At 41.9% G+C, this 15693-nt stretch overlaps 1 protein-coding gene and 1 long non-coding RNA gene across 2 annotated transcripts; one reads left to right on the plus strand and one right to left on the minus strand.

The window, feature by feature from the left end:
* Positions 1 to 640: 640 nt before the first annotated feature.
* On the minus strand, positions 641 to 3978 carry LOC116220994. Its single transcript, XR_004163957.2, has 3 exons — positions 1763 to 3978; positions 1510 to 1605; positions 641 to 1339 (listed from the first exon to the last, which is right to left on the minus strand). It is a non-coding gene; the product is annotated as an uncharacterized LOC116220994 (long non-coding RNA).
* Positions 3979 to 5163: 1185 nt separating this feature from the next.
* Positions 5164 to 12880, plus strand: naaladl1 (N-acetylated alpha-linked acidic dipeptidase like 1). Its single transcript, XM_012815857.3, has 19 exons — positions 5164 to 5540; positions 5827 to 5999; positions 6329 to 6450; positions 7176 to 7295; positions 7393 to 7585; positions 7667 to 7760; positions 7853 to 7957; positions 8237 to 8322; positions 8685 to 8804; positions 9070 to 9155; positions 9962 to 10025; positions 10128 to 10195; positions 10308 to 10399; positions 10526 to 10619; positions 10838 to 10919; positions 11016 to 11189; positions 11411 to 11498; positions 11658 to 11750; positions 11916 to 12880. Exons 1-19 carry the CDS (start codon positions 5338 to 5340, stop codon positions 12091 to 12093), a joined length of 2235 nt encoding a protein of 744 aa, XP_012671311.2. The 5' UTR covers positions 5164 to 5337; the 3' UTR covers positions 12094 to 12880.
* Positions 12881 to 15693: the final 2813 nt, after the last annotated feature.

Consider the following 15693-nt stretch of genomic DNA (forward strand, 5'->3'; position numbering starts at 1 on the left):
GAAGTAGAAAGACCTAAGCCAAGGCCAAATGCCTTATCTTGCAATGTTAATGAAAGTAAAACCTACTGTGTGGATCTGCCACCCAGGCTACACGCTTCCACCAAGTTGAATGAAAATCAGGCCGATAGTTTTTCCGTAATCCTGCTGACAGTCAGACAAACAAACTGTGCCAAAAATATGACCTCGTTAGCAGAGGTAATAATGAGTCATCTTGCACATGGGGGAATGTCCAAATTGAATGTCCAATCACATTGCTCTTCCCTTTTCTATTTGGCAATGTTCTCCTTGGCAACGATGTCTCACACACACACATACAGTACAGACACACACCAAACACACACACACACACATACAAACACATACAGTACACTACATACACACACACACACTCACACCTTGGCAACATTGTCTCACTTGCACCTCCTAATGACTCATCTCAGGAGTGGAGCCTGTAGCGAGGGGCTCATGACTGCTATCAGTGTGTGTGTGTGTGTGTGTGTGTGTGTGTGTGTGTGTGTGTGTGTGTGTGTGTGTGTGTGTGTGTGTGTGTGTGTGTGTGTGTGTGTGTGTGTGCGCGTGTGTGTGTGCGTGTATGTGTGTTTGAATGCCAGGTGGTGCCCTCTAGAAATGTTCTCTCTTTGCATAGGGTGACTGGAGGCCCACTGCACACACATACACACACACACACACACACACAAAATACTCACACGCACAAGCACGCAAATAAGTATGTGCGAACATATGAAGTTTCCTAGTGGAATTGAGGTAGGTGGTATGTTGTCATATTTCATGTGTTCTGAGAAACATGCTGTTTCAAACATGGGCACACAAGGATAATAGCCGATTTAATAATAATGATGGCAATTGCTGTCATAGTCTTTTCAGGCTATGATGAACAACTAAGGTGGAACATGTTTCAAATTACAATAAACTCAATTTCATAAAAGACAGACAATTATACAATGTTTTGCGTCACGGGATGGCTTTTTTGTATGTGTTTAAGAGGTGAAGAGACTGGCAGATTTGGCAGATTTAGGAAGATAAAAAAAGGTTTTATTTTATCTATTTGTGGAAATAAATAACTAAAAGAATTCAAGGATGATCATTCCTCCACCACCCCCTTGTGATTACATTAGTGCATTCAATTGTAGTTTTGAAGCACACAGTATAAAAACTATATACTCATATTTTTCACATGGATATGTTCTGTCCAACCCCTCCCTTCTCCTTCTATATTGTCATGGTCAGAAGACGGCTGGAACTGTGGAATGGACATAGCAGTGCCCTCCAACATTCTGTCCGCTGTCAACAACACTTGTGAACAGAGTGTTGGCGTGCCCTAAGAGACAAACACATCAAGTATCACACATTAATTCAACTCAAGACATTTATTATGTAATTTGAAAGCATTTTGACAAAGCACCTTGGAAATACATGAGAGAAATAGCTAGATATACCCCCAGTGAAATAAATAAATAAACAAAGAAATAGATAATATTTCTGACTGACCCGTATACAGGAAACTTGATAGTGTGTCTATCTGCCCCTTTGGGGTCAGCTCCTCTGCATTCCTGAGCCACTCCGGCCCAACGGTCTCCAGCCACCCTATGAAATTCACAAGGTGTAAAAAATGAAAGGCTAATTGTTTATCTATGCCTAACCATCAAACAGAGGGACCTTTTTACAGAGAGCTCTTATGCAGGTCAGGGACACGTTTGGGATTTAAGAAGACTGGATAAGTGTGGGCATTCATAGAACTTACTGTTGACGAAGTCGAAGTCATATCCCAAGGGTAGAAGCTCCACACACACAGTCTGCAGGGCTAGTGCAAAGGAAATGATAATAAATTGGTATTGATAAAAAATAAAAAAAACATTTAGTCTAATCGAAAATCAAACTATCTTTATTGACTAAATGTAGTGACTTTCTTAGGAACTTCCATCATCAATATTTATATAATTCCATGAAGTCACCCAAAGATCTTTTTTGCTTATTTCTTTTTCCTCAGTTTTTGTAATTATTTGTGACTATTTGTCTTTGGTGAGAACTAGATCCTCACTAGCATTGACAGGAGGAATAGATGTGATTCTTAAAGTCTAAGACGAATGGGTGAAATAAGGACATGAAACTTTACCTGCCCTACATGATGGGTGACAGGCTTGCACTTTCCCACAACACTGATAAATAATAACTAGATATGTCCTGGGGAAAAAAAACATATCAGTGTCCCTGGACTCCAGTTCACCCCGAAAGTGATGAAACCTCCATAAATAATCACTAAATAACCTAAAAAGATAGGGTGTTCACAGACTGAAAATCTTCTGTTTCTAATTCTGATCAGTGTCCCTGGACTTTATTTAACCTCAAAACGTCATGAAATTTCTTACATAATGAGTAACTGAGGCATATAAAAGAGGGTGTCTCAAGAGTGAGACTAACAACCTTCTACTACTACTGCTACTACAAAACTACTGTGAGTCAGAGAGGGAGTGATGTTGAAGATGAGGGCTGTCATCACACTGCAGGTGCTGCTGATCTCCATGTGTGGATCTCAGACTCAGAGCACCCAGACTGAAGTTCACACAGAGAGCCAGAGCACTGGGGCTGCTGCTGCTGCTGCTGCTGCAGTCACTACCCAGCTGGTTGTCTCTGCTGAGCTCAGGGAACCATGGTGGACAAGCAAGGAATCACGTTAGTGGAGCAGAGAATGACTCTGAGCTTCACTCAGTATGAGCTAAAAAACACCAAAGATCTGCTGAACAAAATAGAGGCTGAAAATGATGCTCTGAAACAAAGATAGGTGGCCAGTGAGACTAAAGTGGAGGCTCTGGAAAGGGTGAATTTAGCACAAGAGGCAGAGATGACAGCTGTAAAGACTGAAATGATGAACCTGATCAAGGACAATTTAGCACAAGAGGCAGAACTGACAGTTGTGAAGACCAGACTGTCTTTAAGTGAAACTGAAGTGGTGAATCTGAGGAAGGAAGCTGCAGCACATCACAGCTGATCTGAGGTCAGTTACTTTGAGACTGGCAGCCACTGAGACTGACATGCAGCATGTGAAGAAAGACACTGCAGCACAAGAGGCAGAGCTGACATCAGTGAAGACCAGACTGGCAGCCACTGAGACTGAAGTAGTGAATCTGGAGAAAGAGATTACAGAGAAACCCAAGGTGGCATTCTAAGCAGGTCTGACTGACTCAGGATACCTAGAGTCTGGAAACACTGATCTGAACTTGGTCTTCACTAGAATCATCACCAATGTTGGACAGGCCTACAGCAACATGACCGGCTTCTTCACAGCTCCAGTCAGGGGAGTGTACTACTTCAGATTCACAGTCGCAGATCATCTTTCCTCACACCACATGTATATCAGGATGTTTAAGAATGGAGAAGGGGTCATGTTGTTGCGTGAGTACCAGACCGATGGGCAATACTCCTATCTCTCCAGTGGTGTGACTCTGCAGCTGGAGGAGGGAGATGTAGTTAACATGCGACTCCCTACAGGCTACAGGCTCTATGATAATTCTGATAACCACAACACGTCCAGTGGCTTCTTGCTCTTTCCTCTTTGAAGGAAACACACTGCTCAACTGCTCATGCTGTCAAATGATAAAAAAAATATGCTTCATGCTCATGCTCAAATAAAGCCCTTTTAAAATGTAATCATTCTGTGTCATCATTGGAAATATTGAGAAATGCTTTATCAAAACAGATTTATATTCATGGAGTTTTTTTCTTGTTTTTAATCAAGAGGGTGGAGCTGAGAGGGAAGGAAAGGAGAGAGAGTCCTAACTGACTCTGTGCAGTTACCCCACGTACTATACCCTCCTAACTGCCTCTGTGCAGTTGCCCTGACAGTTGCTCCACACCCTTCCCCCTTCTGTGAGCAGTTACCCCACATGTTACCCCTTTCTAATGGCCTGTGTGCAGTTACCCCAAATATAATACCCTACTGAAGGCTGGATAATCGAGACCTGGAAAAGCTCCCTGCTGGAGCATCCTCCATCAAGCCTTCTAATGGGGATTTGGGGGTGGGTGGTGGGGAGGTAGGGAGCACCCTGCACCTCGCCTCCACCCCAACCCTTGTCCTTGCGCAGCTCCTCCTCCTCCTCCTCCTCCTCCTGCTCCCAGATGGTACAGGAGGAGTCCACAGAGGAACATCGGTGGGTCTGTTTCATCTGTGATAAGTGGTTAGGAGAATGTCTGTAAATGTTTACGGTAGCTTCCCCATAGACTGTAATATGCAGACCCACACGTGTTCTATGCACTATGTAGGCCTGCTTCATAACGGTTTCACTGCTATGGTGTGAATTACTCCTTAGACCAAATAATCACGAGAGTGCTGCTGCACATGCTCACAACGCCTGCATCCATGCAGTCTCACTGTGGGAGTGCTTCATGAGCCCCTTCACTCCCCACTGATGGCTGTGGGATGGCTCTTACTGTGGTGAGGCCTCCACGTGTACACACACACACACACACACACACACACACACTCACACGCACACGCACACGCACACGCACACGCACACGCACACGCACACACACACACACACACACACACACACACTCACACACTCACACACTCACACACACACACACACCACACGGGGGCAGGGAGAGGGAGTAGGGGCTAGTTTAGAAAAGAACCATAGACTGGAGGGTTCAGACAGCTAAACATATTCAAAGAAGTCAAACTTGCAATAAAATGTTTTAATTGAGGACCAGCCTATCATTGTTGTTGTTGTTGTTGTTGTTGTTGTTATCATTATTATTATTATTATTATTATATTTTGCACATAACTTTGGATGAAAACATTTGCTACATTAACACTTCACAAACCTAATTTTACATATTGGAACAGAAAAGGGTTGATAGATCTGTCTAAAGTAGGAGACATACTCCAGCCAACATGGAAAAGAAGGGAAAAAGAGGGCGGGGAAGCTAATCTAGTTTTAGCCCATAGTGCTGCAGACAGTGTAGAGGAGAGTGCGTATGCAGAAGGAAGGTGGGTTCATGTGTGTGCGAGGGATGAGTGGAATAAAGTCCACCTCACATCATTAATGAATAAACCTGTATTTGAATATCCTGTGAGCACACTCTGCTCATTGGAGATGAGTTCCTCTGGGATGGGCAGGTGGACTCCTACTGATTTGTCAACCCTTGATCTTGACCCTTTAAGACATCATAAACCACTGTCCTCTTAAGTGGGCCAGAGACTCTCAGAGCACAGCTAACGTGATCTATACTGACAGAACTCTTCATTGGTCATACCTCGCTCACAAGAAAGGTCTGGACACAGAGTTATATTTCGGACCCTCACCACTAGCAGGATGCTGAAGAAGGTGCTGCTGTTTGGGCTCGGTGGTGCGGCGGCTTTAGTGGTCGGCATTCTCATCGGACACTTTGGCATCCAGACAGACGGCCCAGACGCAGTGCCCGACTGGGTCGCCGAGCTTTCTAAAGATGTGGACGAGAGCCTGATTGAGAAGTTCATTGCTGAAGTGGACAACATTCAGATACAGGAGAATCTCAGGTAAGCAGCACGGTGGACTTCATGGTTCATTCCTTCATGTAGAGGAATCACATATATTTGATTAGTGTCGTTAAGTCGAATTGTGCTCGCTAGTGTCATGGATGGATAAAAGCATGCCCTTTATATAATTTTAATCATGTTACAAAGTGCTACGAGGTGTTAATTGTTACAAATTAGGTAACACAGTTTTACGAAGTGTTACATGTAACAAATTAAAATATCAAATGTGAAGTTGTCTCTGAAGCTACTTACTGCCTGATTCTCTATGTTTTCCTGCTTACCAAAGGGAGCTGACCAAAGTCCCCCACATGGCCACCACAGAAGGAGATGAGAAGACCGTCCAGTTTATGTTGACAAGATGGCAGGACCCTAAAAGTGGACTGGATAAAGCCTGGAGAGAGGAATATAAGGTCTATCTGTCTTTCCCAGACCAAAGCCGGCCTAACAAAGTGACAGTAGGTGTGTTCCAAAAACAAACAAACAAACAAACAAACAAAAGGGAATAAAAATGTGAAGTTACATTTGTGATACATTCTTTCTGAAGAACAATATGTTATCTTAACTCGGTGATAGAGATGTTATTGTGTCAGTCATGGTCACACTCTGTGTGTCTGAGTCAAAGACCATGAAAAAGATGAAAAACAGTTTTTGTTGTACTGTTAATTGTTAACATTATGAAGATACAGCTATCTGGGATTGGTGGCTCGTATGACAAAGCTGAATGAAATACCACCGAATACATCTTGTAATATTACAGTTAATGACAAAACATCCATTGTGTCTTCAAGTCAATGCCTCAGATGCTGTCCTGTACACGGCCCGAGAGAAAGAAAAGCCCTATTTACCTGACCAGGAAGATCAGGCGGTGGTCCAGCCATATGCAGCCTATGGACCTCCTGGCAATCCAAAGGTGAATCTCTTCACAGTTTCAACACTTACTACAGTAGCTCAAACGCCTGTTTGTCCACCTTTATGAGAAAATGCAGTTTCCTCATAGCAGTCAGAGTGATGTTGTTACCTTGTAAAAGCCACATGACTTTTACATCCAAAGTGTTTTCCTAAAGAAATCATGACCTTCGAAGCCAAGGCGTTTACATATTCACACCATGGCAGAGCAGCACAGCAGTCTAAAAAGATCAAGTCATGACAGGTTAACAAGTGAGACAGATACTCTATCACACATGGTCTGATAAGATTACGTTATCAGAAATATCATGTCAGATATCATCTGATAGGAAGCATTTCTTCTTTAAAGAAGACATCAATAAACGCGTCATACTGAACTCTCCTTATGTAGTCCTTTTGAGTAGTCAGTCCATGTAAATCACCACAGCTACATCCCTACTTCTCCTCACAAATCAATACTCTAAGAATATCTAATAATCACTACTACTGCAGATAAAACACCTCTGATAAACACTACTACTGCAGATAAAACACCTCTAATAAACACTTCTACTGCAGATAAAACACCTCTAATAAAACACTACTACTGCAGATAAAACACCTCTAATAAACATTACTACTGCAGATAAAACACCTCCAATAAAGAGTATGCTATACAGTAATATTCATGGGAATATCTGTGGCTTGTTTGTTTATGTTGTTTTGAGACAATACGGCAACTTTTTGCAGGGGAAACTTGTATATGCCAATCAAGGTAAAACCAGTGATTATGAGCACCTGAACAAGACAGTGGACCTTCGAGGGACAATTGCCATAGTCAGATATGGTGGAGCAGGAAGAGCAGCAAAGGTGAGATGTGAGAATGCATAGCTGTGTCATGGTAAAGATATACCTTTCATATTGGGTGATTGCCTTCCACAATGGTTCAGTGTCAGTCTCTGTGTAGGCAATCAATGCTGCACCATTTGGAGTTGTTGGGGTCTTAGTCTACACAGATCCTGGGGACATCAATGATGGCAAGATGTTTGACACAAACGAGACATACCCTAACTCATGGTACCTACCTCCCTCTGGTGTGGAGAGAGGATCCTTCAACACAGACTTTGGCGATTTATTGACACCTTACTTAGCGGCTAAAGGTAACCACAGACAACATTTAGATACAATAAGTACCTCTATGGTTAAGTTTCTTTGTATTCCTGACACCGACCTTTTCACAGAGGACACTTACAGAATTCCAAAAGAAGACATAACAGGCATTCCTCCTATCCCGATTCAGCCAATCGGTTTTGAGGATGCCAGTGCTTTAATCTGGTATGTCAGTGCTCATAGATTCAGAGCCATGAATTCCTCCTCAACTGTGTAACTGTGTCACTTTGTTGATACTGTTTGTTGGTTTGTGGTAGTGAACTTGGCGGGGAGGCATCTCCAACAGATTGGAGAGGAGCCTTTAACTGTCCATACAACATGGGTGGGCCAGGATTTCAACCAGCATCTCAGTTTAACAACAGGTGTGAATGTTTTAACATAACTACAGTATGATGTTCTTCTCATATATAATATAGTTATGTTACATTACAACATGTCCAAAATGTAAATATATCATTATTTGGCAGAAGGCCAGTTTATAGTTGTGTATCTATACAGTTACATAGTCTGCACAGTTACAATGTCTTTATAATTCCTTCATAGAAACGCACCCCCTGTGACTGATGCATGCACTGATTCAAGAGTATGCACAAAACAATTCAGCAAGGCTACAGGTGCATTTAATCTGTTTCTCATTTCAGCGACGTACTGCTGGATGTCTACAACCAAGAGGAACTGAGGAATTCATCAAATGTGATGGGTGTGATACGAGGGAGTGTTGAGCCAGGTTAGTGTGTACAGTGATGTATAGAGTACAGTTCTGTTCAATAAACATACATTCCAACATGCTGACTGGTGATGTTGTTACTTTAACTGAAGTAAAGCATGTATGTGCCATGGGAATGGGCAAAGCACTATGTTTGTATATATAATATCATGTATATATGATTTTGCACAGGTCAGTTTATCATGTTTTGTTCTGCCTTTAAATGGTACTATGTATTACTGAAAAGAGTCTGTTGGGGTGTGAGAAAAGACCCTTACAGTGTAAGAAGGTTTGAAATGTGAGCAGGACATGTTGAGCATGCTGTAGCTATTGTATTTTCTGACTAAACATATATTTGAATGTGAGGATGCATGTCGATGTAGACAGGTATGTCATCTACGGGAACCACAGAGACAGCTGGGTGCATGGAGCGATAGACCCCAGCAGTGGCACCTCCGTCATGCTGGAGATCAGCAGAGTGCTAGGCAAGATGGTGAAGGAAGGTAAGGGAACGCAGGATCAGCATCTCTCTCTTCACCCCGGCATCTCAGCTGGTTAATGCAGACACCTCTACAGGCAGGATGGCCAGGTCGTTCGTTATTGTCGTTAGAACAAAGACACAAATGCAGGCACACAACCATAACAGAGGAATGGTTGTGGTAAATCATTTACATTTACATTTAGTCATTTAGCAGAAATCATCATGAAAAAAAAAAAGAAAGTGAAATGATTGGCGATAGACGATATGTGTTTTTGTTTGTGTACAAGGCAAATGGAGGCCTCGTCGGTCCATCATCTTCGGGAGCTGGGGAGCGGAGGAGTTTGGCCTCATTGGGTCGGCAGAGTACACCGAGGTCAGCTTGAGTCAATTTGTTCATCTAGCCTAAAAGTTAAATCTCCTTCTTAAAATTTAAAATCTTAGAAACTGGTTCTACTAATGTATGTTTGGGAAATGGGAAATATACACACACTATATAACAGCACACCTACAGGGAAAAGGGAAGAAACTTCTGCATGAACCACTTAACCGTTAGATTAGATTAGATTAGATTCAACTTTATTGTCAGTGCACAGAGTACAAGTACTGAGACAACTAAATGCAGCTTAGCATCTAACCACTTAACCATGAACCAGAGTGCATATATGATATAGGTGGTCTGCACTTCATTTGAAGCATATGAGTATAAGATGGACACACATGATGTGATGTAACAGAGGGTGTGTTGTTTGAGTGTTTGTTTGTTTATTTGGTTGTAATTTGTGACACTCTTACAAATAAAATACACCTTGAGTTTGGTTAAGGTGGTGTTTCTGTCTGAGGATTCGTTTGGATTTATGTAGGGTGAGGTTGGGGTTGTAGTTAGTCAACCGGTACTTAAGGGTGGGAGTCAACTGACGGGTATTAGACCATTTATCGATGAATAAAGACACTAGACTATGTCTGGATTATCACTAAAACAGCCTAAAACTTAATTTATCTATGAATTAAGACACTAGAATATGTCTGGATTATCACTTAAACAGACTAAAACTTAATTTATTGATGGCTGTCCAAATAAAGTATCAGTTAATAATCTACGGCTGGTTTCTCCCACTGTTGTGAGGCCTATCATTCCATTAGAAAAACAGAGTTAATCACCTTATCCTGTTTAACCCACAGGAATACTATAGCAAGCTGATTCAGCGCACTGTTGCTTACATTAATGTGGACATTTCTGTATTTGGTAAGGATAGATTTCTTTCTCATTTTAATATATCGTACACTTTAAAATTCGTAATAATGGTATTTGAGGTCTTACAGGCCAAGTAACAACTCTCTTCTGCAGCAAATGCCACCCTCCGAGCTTCTGGATCCCCCTCAGCCCAGAGTGTCATCTTCACAGCCACAAAACAGGTACATGGAGGGAAAAGTTTTGCTTTAGCACTTTATCCCCTGTGAGTTCCAATTACACAGTGATGACAGATACAAATTGACAAAAAAAAAAACGTTCATATTATTACTTCAGGTAAAAATTCCTGGATCTGACACAACATCAGTTTACGATAACTGGATTCGCTATTTCAACCGGACCAGTGACACATATGGAGATATTCCAAAGTATGTCCAATTGAGTGCTTGGCTTTGAGCTGTTCTGAGATTAATGTTTTTTCTATATTAAAGCCTTGAATGTGGGACTTGTTTTCTTGTAAGTGGTGTTGAAGATTTTCTCTGTTTTGTTTCTAGTGTTGGATATCTGACAGGGGCAGGAAGTGACTACGCTGCCTTCATGCATTTCCTGGGTATAACCTCAATGGACATAGCATACACCTATGATAGGGTATGAAACAGATTTCTAAAGATTTTCATTTTTTTTAACAGTTATTTAGAGGTCAACTTTCAGTTTCAGTCATTGAAATGTAACATTTTTATATCCTACAATAGAGTGTCTTCTTTTTTTTTTGCTGTTTGGGCATAGTCATTATCAGGAAGAGTCGTCTTGACTCGACTTTCATCTGATTATTAACTGCTATGATGTGATTTTGGTGCATTTTGCAGAGTAAAACGAAAGCACGCATCTACCCTGCGTATCACACAGCGTATGATACCTTTGACTACTCATCCAAGTACATCGATCCAGGTACAACACTCCTTGTATGTGTTGTTTTATCTTTTTCCCAACATACTCCTATGGTGTTACTACCTTTTTCTCTTATTCTCTTATTTATTCACTCAGGTTTCACAAGTCACCAAACAGTGGGAAGGACTGCTGGGAATGTGTTGCTTCGTCTAGCTGATAGCCTCTTGCTGCCCTTCAACTGCAGCGACTACGCCGAGAGTTTGGAAGGGTACCTCAAAGTGGCCATAACAAACTTCAGGGACGAATTAACTACACACAGCATCTCCATGGGTAGGTTACCTAAGATATGGCCAGACAACATGTCTGTCTACCAGTCAGTCCTATCCGTCCTACTGCTAGTCCTGTCCCTAGTCCTATCATGCCTTTCTTAAGCTAAAACTAAGAGTCAGTTTCATAGAGTATGTGGCTGGAGCTGTGGAGTAAAGAGGAAAATGGTCAGCCACATATGAAGTCAATCAGTAACTGTGTGCACCTTCTGTTTCCCTCTTTAGAGCCACTAAATCAAGCTGTGACCAAGTTCCGCACTGCAGCTAACAACCTGAACAGTGTCATCCACGGTCTTGACCTTTCCAAAGTGACGTGAGTGAGAGGATCTATTTCCTTTATGACGGCTGTAAACTCAGCGACAAACATTGAGCTCAGTTGTTTGTGTGAACTGAGAGCAGGATTATTTTTCCCTCCCAAAGGGGTTTTATCCTAAGTGAAGGGATGTTTGCTTTGTCTGCCTTCCTTTAAAAGGCCTCTTGAGGTTCGCAAGATCAATGACCAACTGATGCTCCTTGACCGAGCTTTCTTGGATCCCTTGGCATTTCCTAACAAATACGCATTTAGGTGAGAAATGTTTGGCCTTGATGTTTTTTATTGCCTTGCCTTGATGTCTTACATAAATATCTTGCATCCATCCAATCCATCTATCTATCCATCCTCTGATCATTTTCTTTACCCCCCCCCCCACTCCCTCCCCCCCTCCTGTCCATGTTCCAAATTCCCCCATAGGCATGTGATCTGGGCTTCAAAGTCCTCAGGATTAGCGACCTTCCCTGGCCTGGCGGATGCTTTTGAGCGCGCTCAGAAGACTGGCCTGAAGGAGGACTGGAGCCAGGCCCATAGACACCTGTCCATCCTGACTCAGGCCATCGCAGGAGCTGCCAGCACCATAGACGAGGTCATCTGAGGGGGGGTGGCAAATCTGGGAAGTGGAGAGGATGGTGTATGAAATCTTGTCCACTTTTCACCCAGCAGGCCGTATGATTCTGTGAAGCAGGAGCTCGCTGCCACACCTGCTGAGAGGGATCCTCAACTGCAGCATTTGCACGTCCTAAAAGAGAATGTGCTTGCTCTGCTTGAAACTGATTTTGTGCAGTCCTTGATTATAGTCCTTTTTTTTATCAGAGAACTTGAATGGCTCAAATATCAAAAATAATTTGCCACAATTAAGGAAAACACCTTTAAATGGCCAGTATGTCATATCTGCAGAATATTGAAACATATTCTTTGAATAGTTCCGTATGAAGGTCTTTCCTATGTGGAGACTACAATGCTCATTCCTCTTAAACACTCCTTAAACGAAATATAAATATGAATAAAAATGTATTAAAAATAATTTGCTTTTGACTGCCATTTGAATCACATGATTACAATGAAGACTTGAAGGTCATATATTCCATGCTTGTATATGTAATAAAGTGTTTGCTATCAACGTGTTTCACACTGCTATTGCTGCAAACAAAACAATAGTAAAACTTACTTTCACCAAATAATATATTACTTTGTGTTAAAAGATCGAACAGTATAGTTTACCAAATATCCATTTCCTACATATTTTCATCTCATCAGGACGCAAGGTCATTTCTAACATGTGTGTATACTTTCAAAATTACTCTTTCCACTTTTGACTTGCCTTTTAAAACAACATGATTTGGTGCAAAATAATAATATAAATAAAATAATATGAAAATAAATCTCATAGAATGGTGGTTATTTGATTCTGGATGTTCAAGATAGACCTTGGTAATTCTCGGTTGACAATATCACGCTTTATATTTGGGCGGATTTGATTTCTGAAACCGCTATAGCAAAAATAAATGCCACCAAACAGGGAGAAAGGTCATATCTCAGCAACTCCTTGATATATTGACACCAATACATTGCCTAGCCGTATATGTAGCCCCACACGTAGCAAGGAAGGCAGGAAAGCGTCCCTAGACCATATAATATATATCTATACATATAGTATATGACCTAGGAAAGCAGCACATACTGTATATATATGTGTGTGTGTGATATATATATATATATATAGTATTTGGCCTAGGGACACCTTCCTGCCTCCTTGCTGCGTGTGAGGCCTGTCAGTGTGCCCATGCTGACCCCTGTCACCACTGAAAGCATCTATAATGGAGCTGTCTGGTCTGATGAATCACGTTGTCTGTTGCATCATGTGGATGGCCGGGGGCATGTTCATTGTTTACCTGTGGAGGAGAGGGCAGCGGGATAGAATATGGGAAGAAGGCAGGCTGGTGGAGGCAGTGTGATGCTATCAGCGATTACCTTTGGTCCTGGCATTCATGAGGATGTGACTTAAATTCCCTTTCCTTGTCTGCATACAGTGTCTCTTAATGAAGCTTAATGAAGACCATGCAACTTATAAAACTCATCTCCTGGGCCATACACTTGTAGTCTTGTAGCAGCACTCCTACACGAGTACACAGATCAAGCATCAGTGGGATGTGCTGGAAAAACAGATCAGATCCATGGAGGCCTTCACCTCTCAACAGGACTTAAATTGCAGTAGCTTACGGGCGGAGCGAATCGTGTGGTTACCACCCTTTGTCTAAAGACAGAATCCATGCCTCGACGTACCAGTGTGGCACGAGGGGGACCTAGGTGGGTTCAATGTTGTGGCTGATCAGTGTACTGTAAATTGTATAACTGTCCTAAATCATTGGCTTTTGACTGCCATTTGAAAGTCCCATGTCATTCACTTGATTGAAATTAAGATTTGATGGTCACATGTATAGTAGTGTCTTCTATTAGTGTAATTTTCTCATTGTGTAAAGCATTTTACACTTTTATAACTGCTGTGTCTCTAATAACAAAAACAAAATCAAACAAACAAAACATAATACTCACTTATTTTCACAGAATAACATCTTGTGTCAAAAAAATTACCGTTTTCCAAATATCCATTTGCTCCACACTGAATCTCTAAGTCATTCCTGGCATGCCTGGATGATTTTTAAATTACTTTATCCACTTTTGAAATCACTCTGTGGTTTTGACACATAAGTGCATGTTTTCAGGTTTGTGTGTGTGAAAGACAGTGTTTGCCGCATTTAATTGCCCAGTGGACTGGTGAGTTGAGGTGGTGACATGTTGATCATGGTGATATCATTTCCATAAGGAGCAGGAAGTCAACCTCACTATGGTTATAAGTGTCCTTTGTTCAGTTGGTGTAATCGGCAGTACTGAAATACACCACCAGAGGACAAAGAGAAGTCTGTGTGTGTGAAGTCCAGTGAATAAGCAGGTCATCTTGAAAAAGCAGGTTTGCTGAACCCTTGTGGAGCCACTGGGCACTGATACAGAACCCACCCCCCTCTCTTGTGTGCTGTAAACTGTACAGTGCATCGAGTCAACGTGACATAGTGTGGAGTCAATCAGTTAGTTTCCCCCCTTGAAACCCTCCACAGCACTATTTAATGACTTTTTTTTCCTAATCCACTACAGTGTCTCCCTTTCTTTTCATTTTACAACTTACACAACTCCTCTTATTTTTCACTTACCCTTTGAACCCCTCGTACCATAACATTATTATTCGAATCCCTCTTAAATTCCCTTTCCTTGTCAGCATATCATGTGGATAATTCAGCACAGTGTCTCTGACATAATGAAGCTTAATGAAGACCATGCAACTTATAAAACTCATCTCCTGGGCCATACACTTGTAGTCTTGTAGCAGTACTCCTGTTGTACACGTTTGTTCTTCCGTACCACATATTCAGAGTGATCAGTAATTGATTGCTGCCTTTGTAAGTTGTCCCCAGCTTGTACAAATGCTCATGTTTCCCTAAGCTCATAATGTAGTTCCCTGGCTTCTAGTGGTGACATTCATCAAGGTCCAAATCCCTTGTGCTGGCCTTTAAAGATGCTATCAATCAATCAGCCAGTCACTCTAACAGGTTTAATGTGTCATCCCACCCACAGTGAACCGGTTCTGGGCAACGCAGGCTACAGAAGACAGAAGGTCCCTGTCCCCACAAACGATGCCCCAAGACTGAGGTTCCCCATTCCGTCTGCGCTCCTTTTGCACCACCGACTTTGGGAAAGACATTTCTGTAACTCTAGAGTAGCACAAAGTTGGCATTAGTGACTGAAATATGAGATGGCAGCCCCCACGCTCTCCGGCTCTCCTTGCTCAGACATCTGTGCAGGAACGCTACTGACATACAAGTTTTATCTCTACAACACAGAAGGTTATGCCTATCTGTTTTCTAATGCTTGCTGAAGCTATACATAGGATTTATGTAACACCACACAAAATTGAGGTAAAAAAAAAAGAAATCAGTTTATGGATTGTGGTTTTCAGGTGCACGTTTTTATTAAAGCCTTCTTGGGAACTGGCACCATAAAAAATGGTTGTGTAATTCTTGAGATCATCTAATTAAAATCCTTTCAGTCGAAATGTACTTTGCTGCCGGTGTTTAAGCCTCTGGCTCTCTGTGCTCTGGTAAGATGAATAGCTGGTTGATCGCGACCAGCTTTTGTGGCCGCC

This window comes from Clupea harengus, chromosome 7 (genome assembly GCF_900700415.2).
Source record: "Clupea harengus chromosome 7, Ch_v2.0.2, whole genome shotgun sequence".
Taxonomy (NCBI): Eukaryota; Metazoa; Chordata; class Actinopteri; order Clupeiformes; family Clupeidae; genus Clupea; species Clupea harengus.

Bases quoted from the DNA above. Each gene is read 5' to 3' on its own strand.
- naaladl1 (XM_012815857.3), top strand. From the start codon at position 5,338: ATGCTGAAGAAGGTGCTGCTGTTTGGGCTCGGTGGTGCGGCGGCTTTA. The intron at 10,620-10,837 runs GTATGAAACAGA...TGCATTTTGCAG, and splicing joins TAGCATACACCTATGATAGG to AGTAAAACGAAAGCACGCAT. The intron at 11,499-11,657 runs GTGAGTGAGAGG...TTCCTTTAAAAG, and splicing joins CTTGACCTTTCCAAAGTGAC to GCCTCTTGAGGTTCGCAAGA.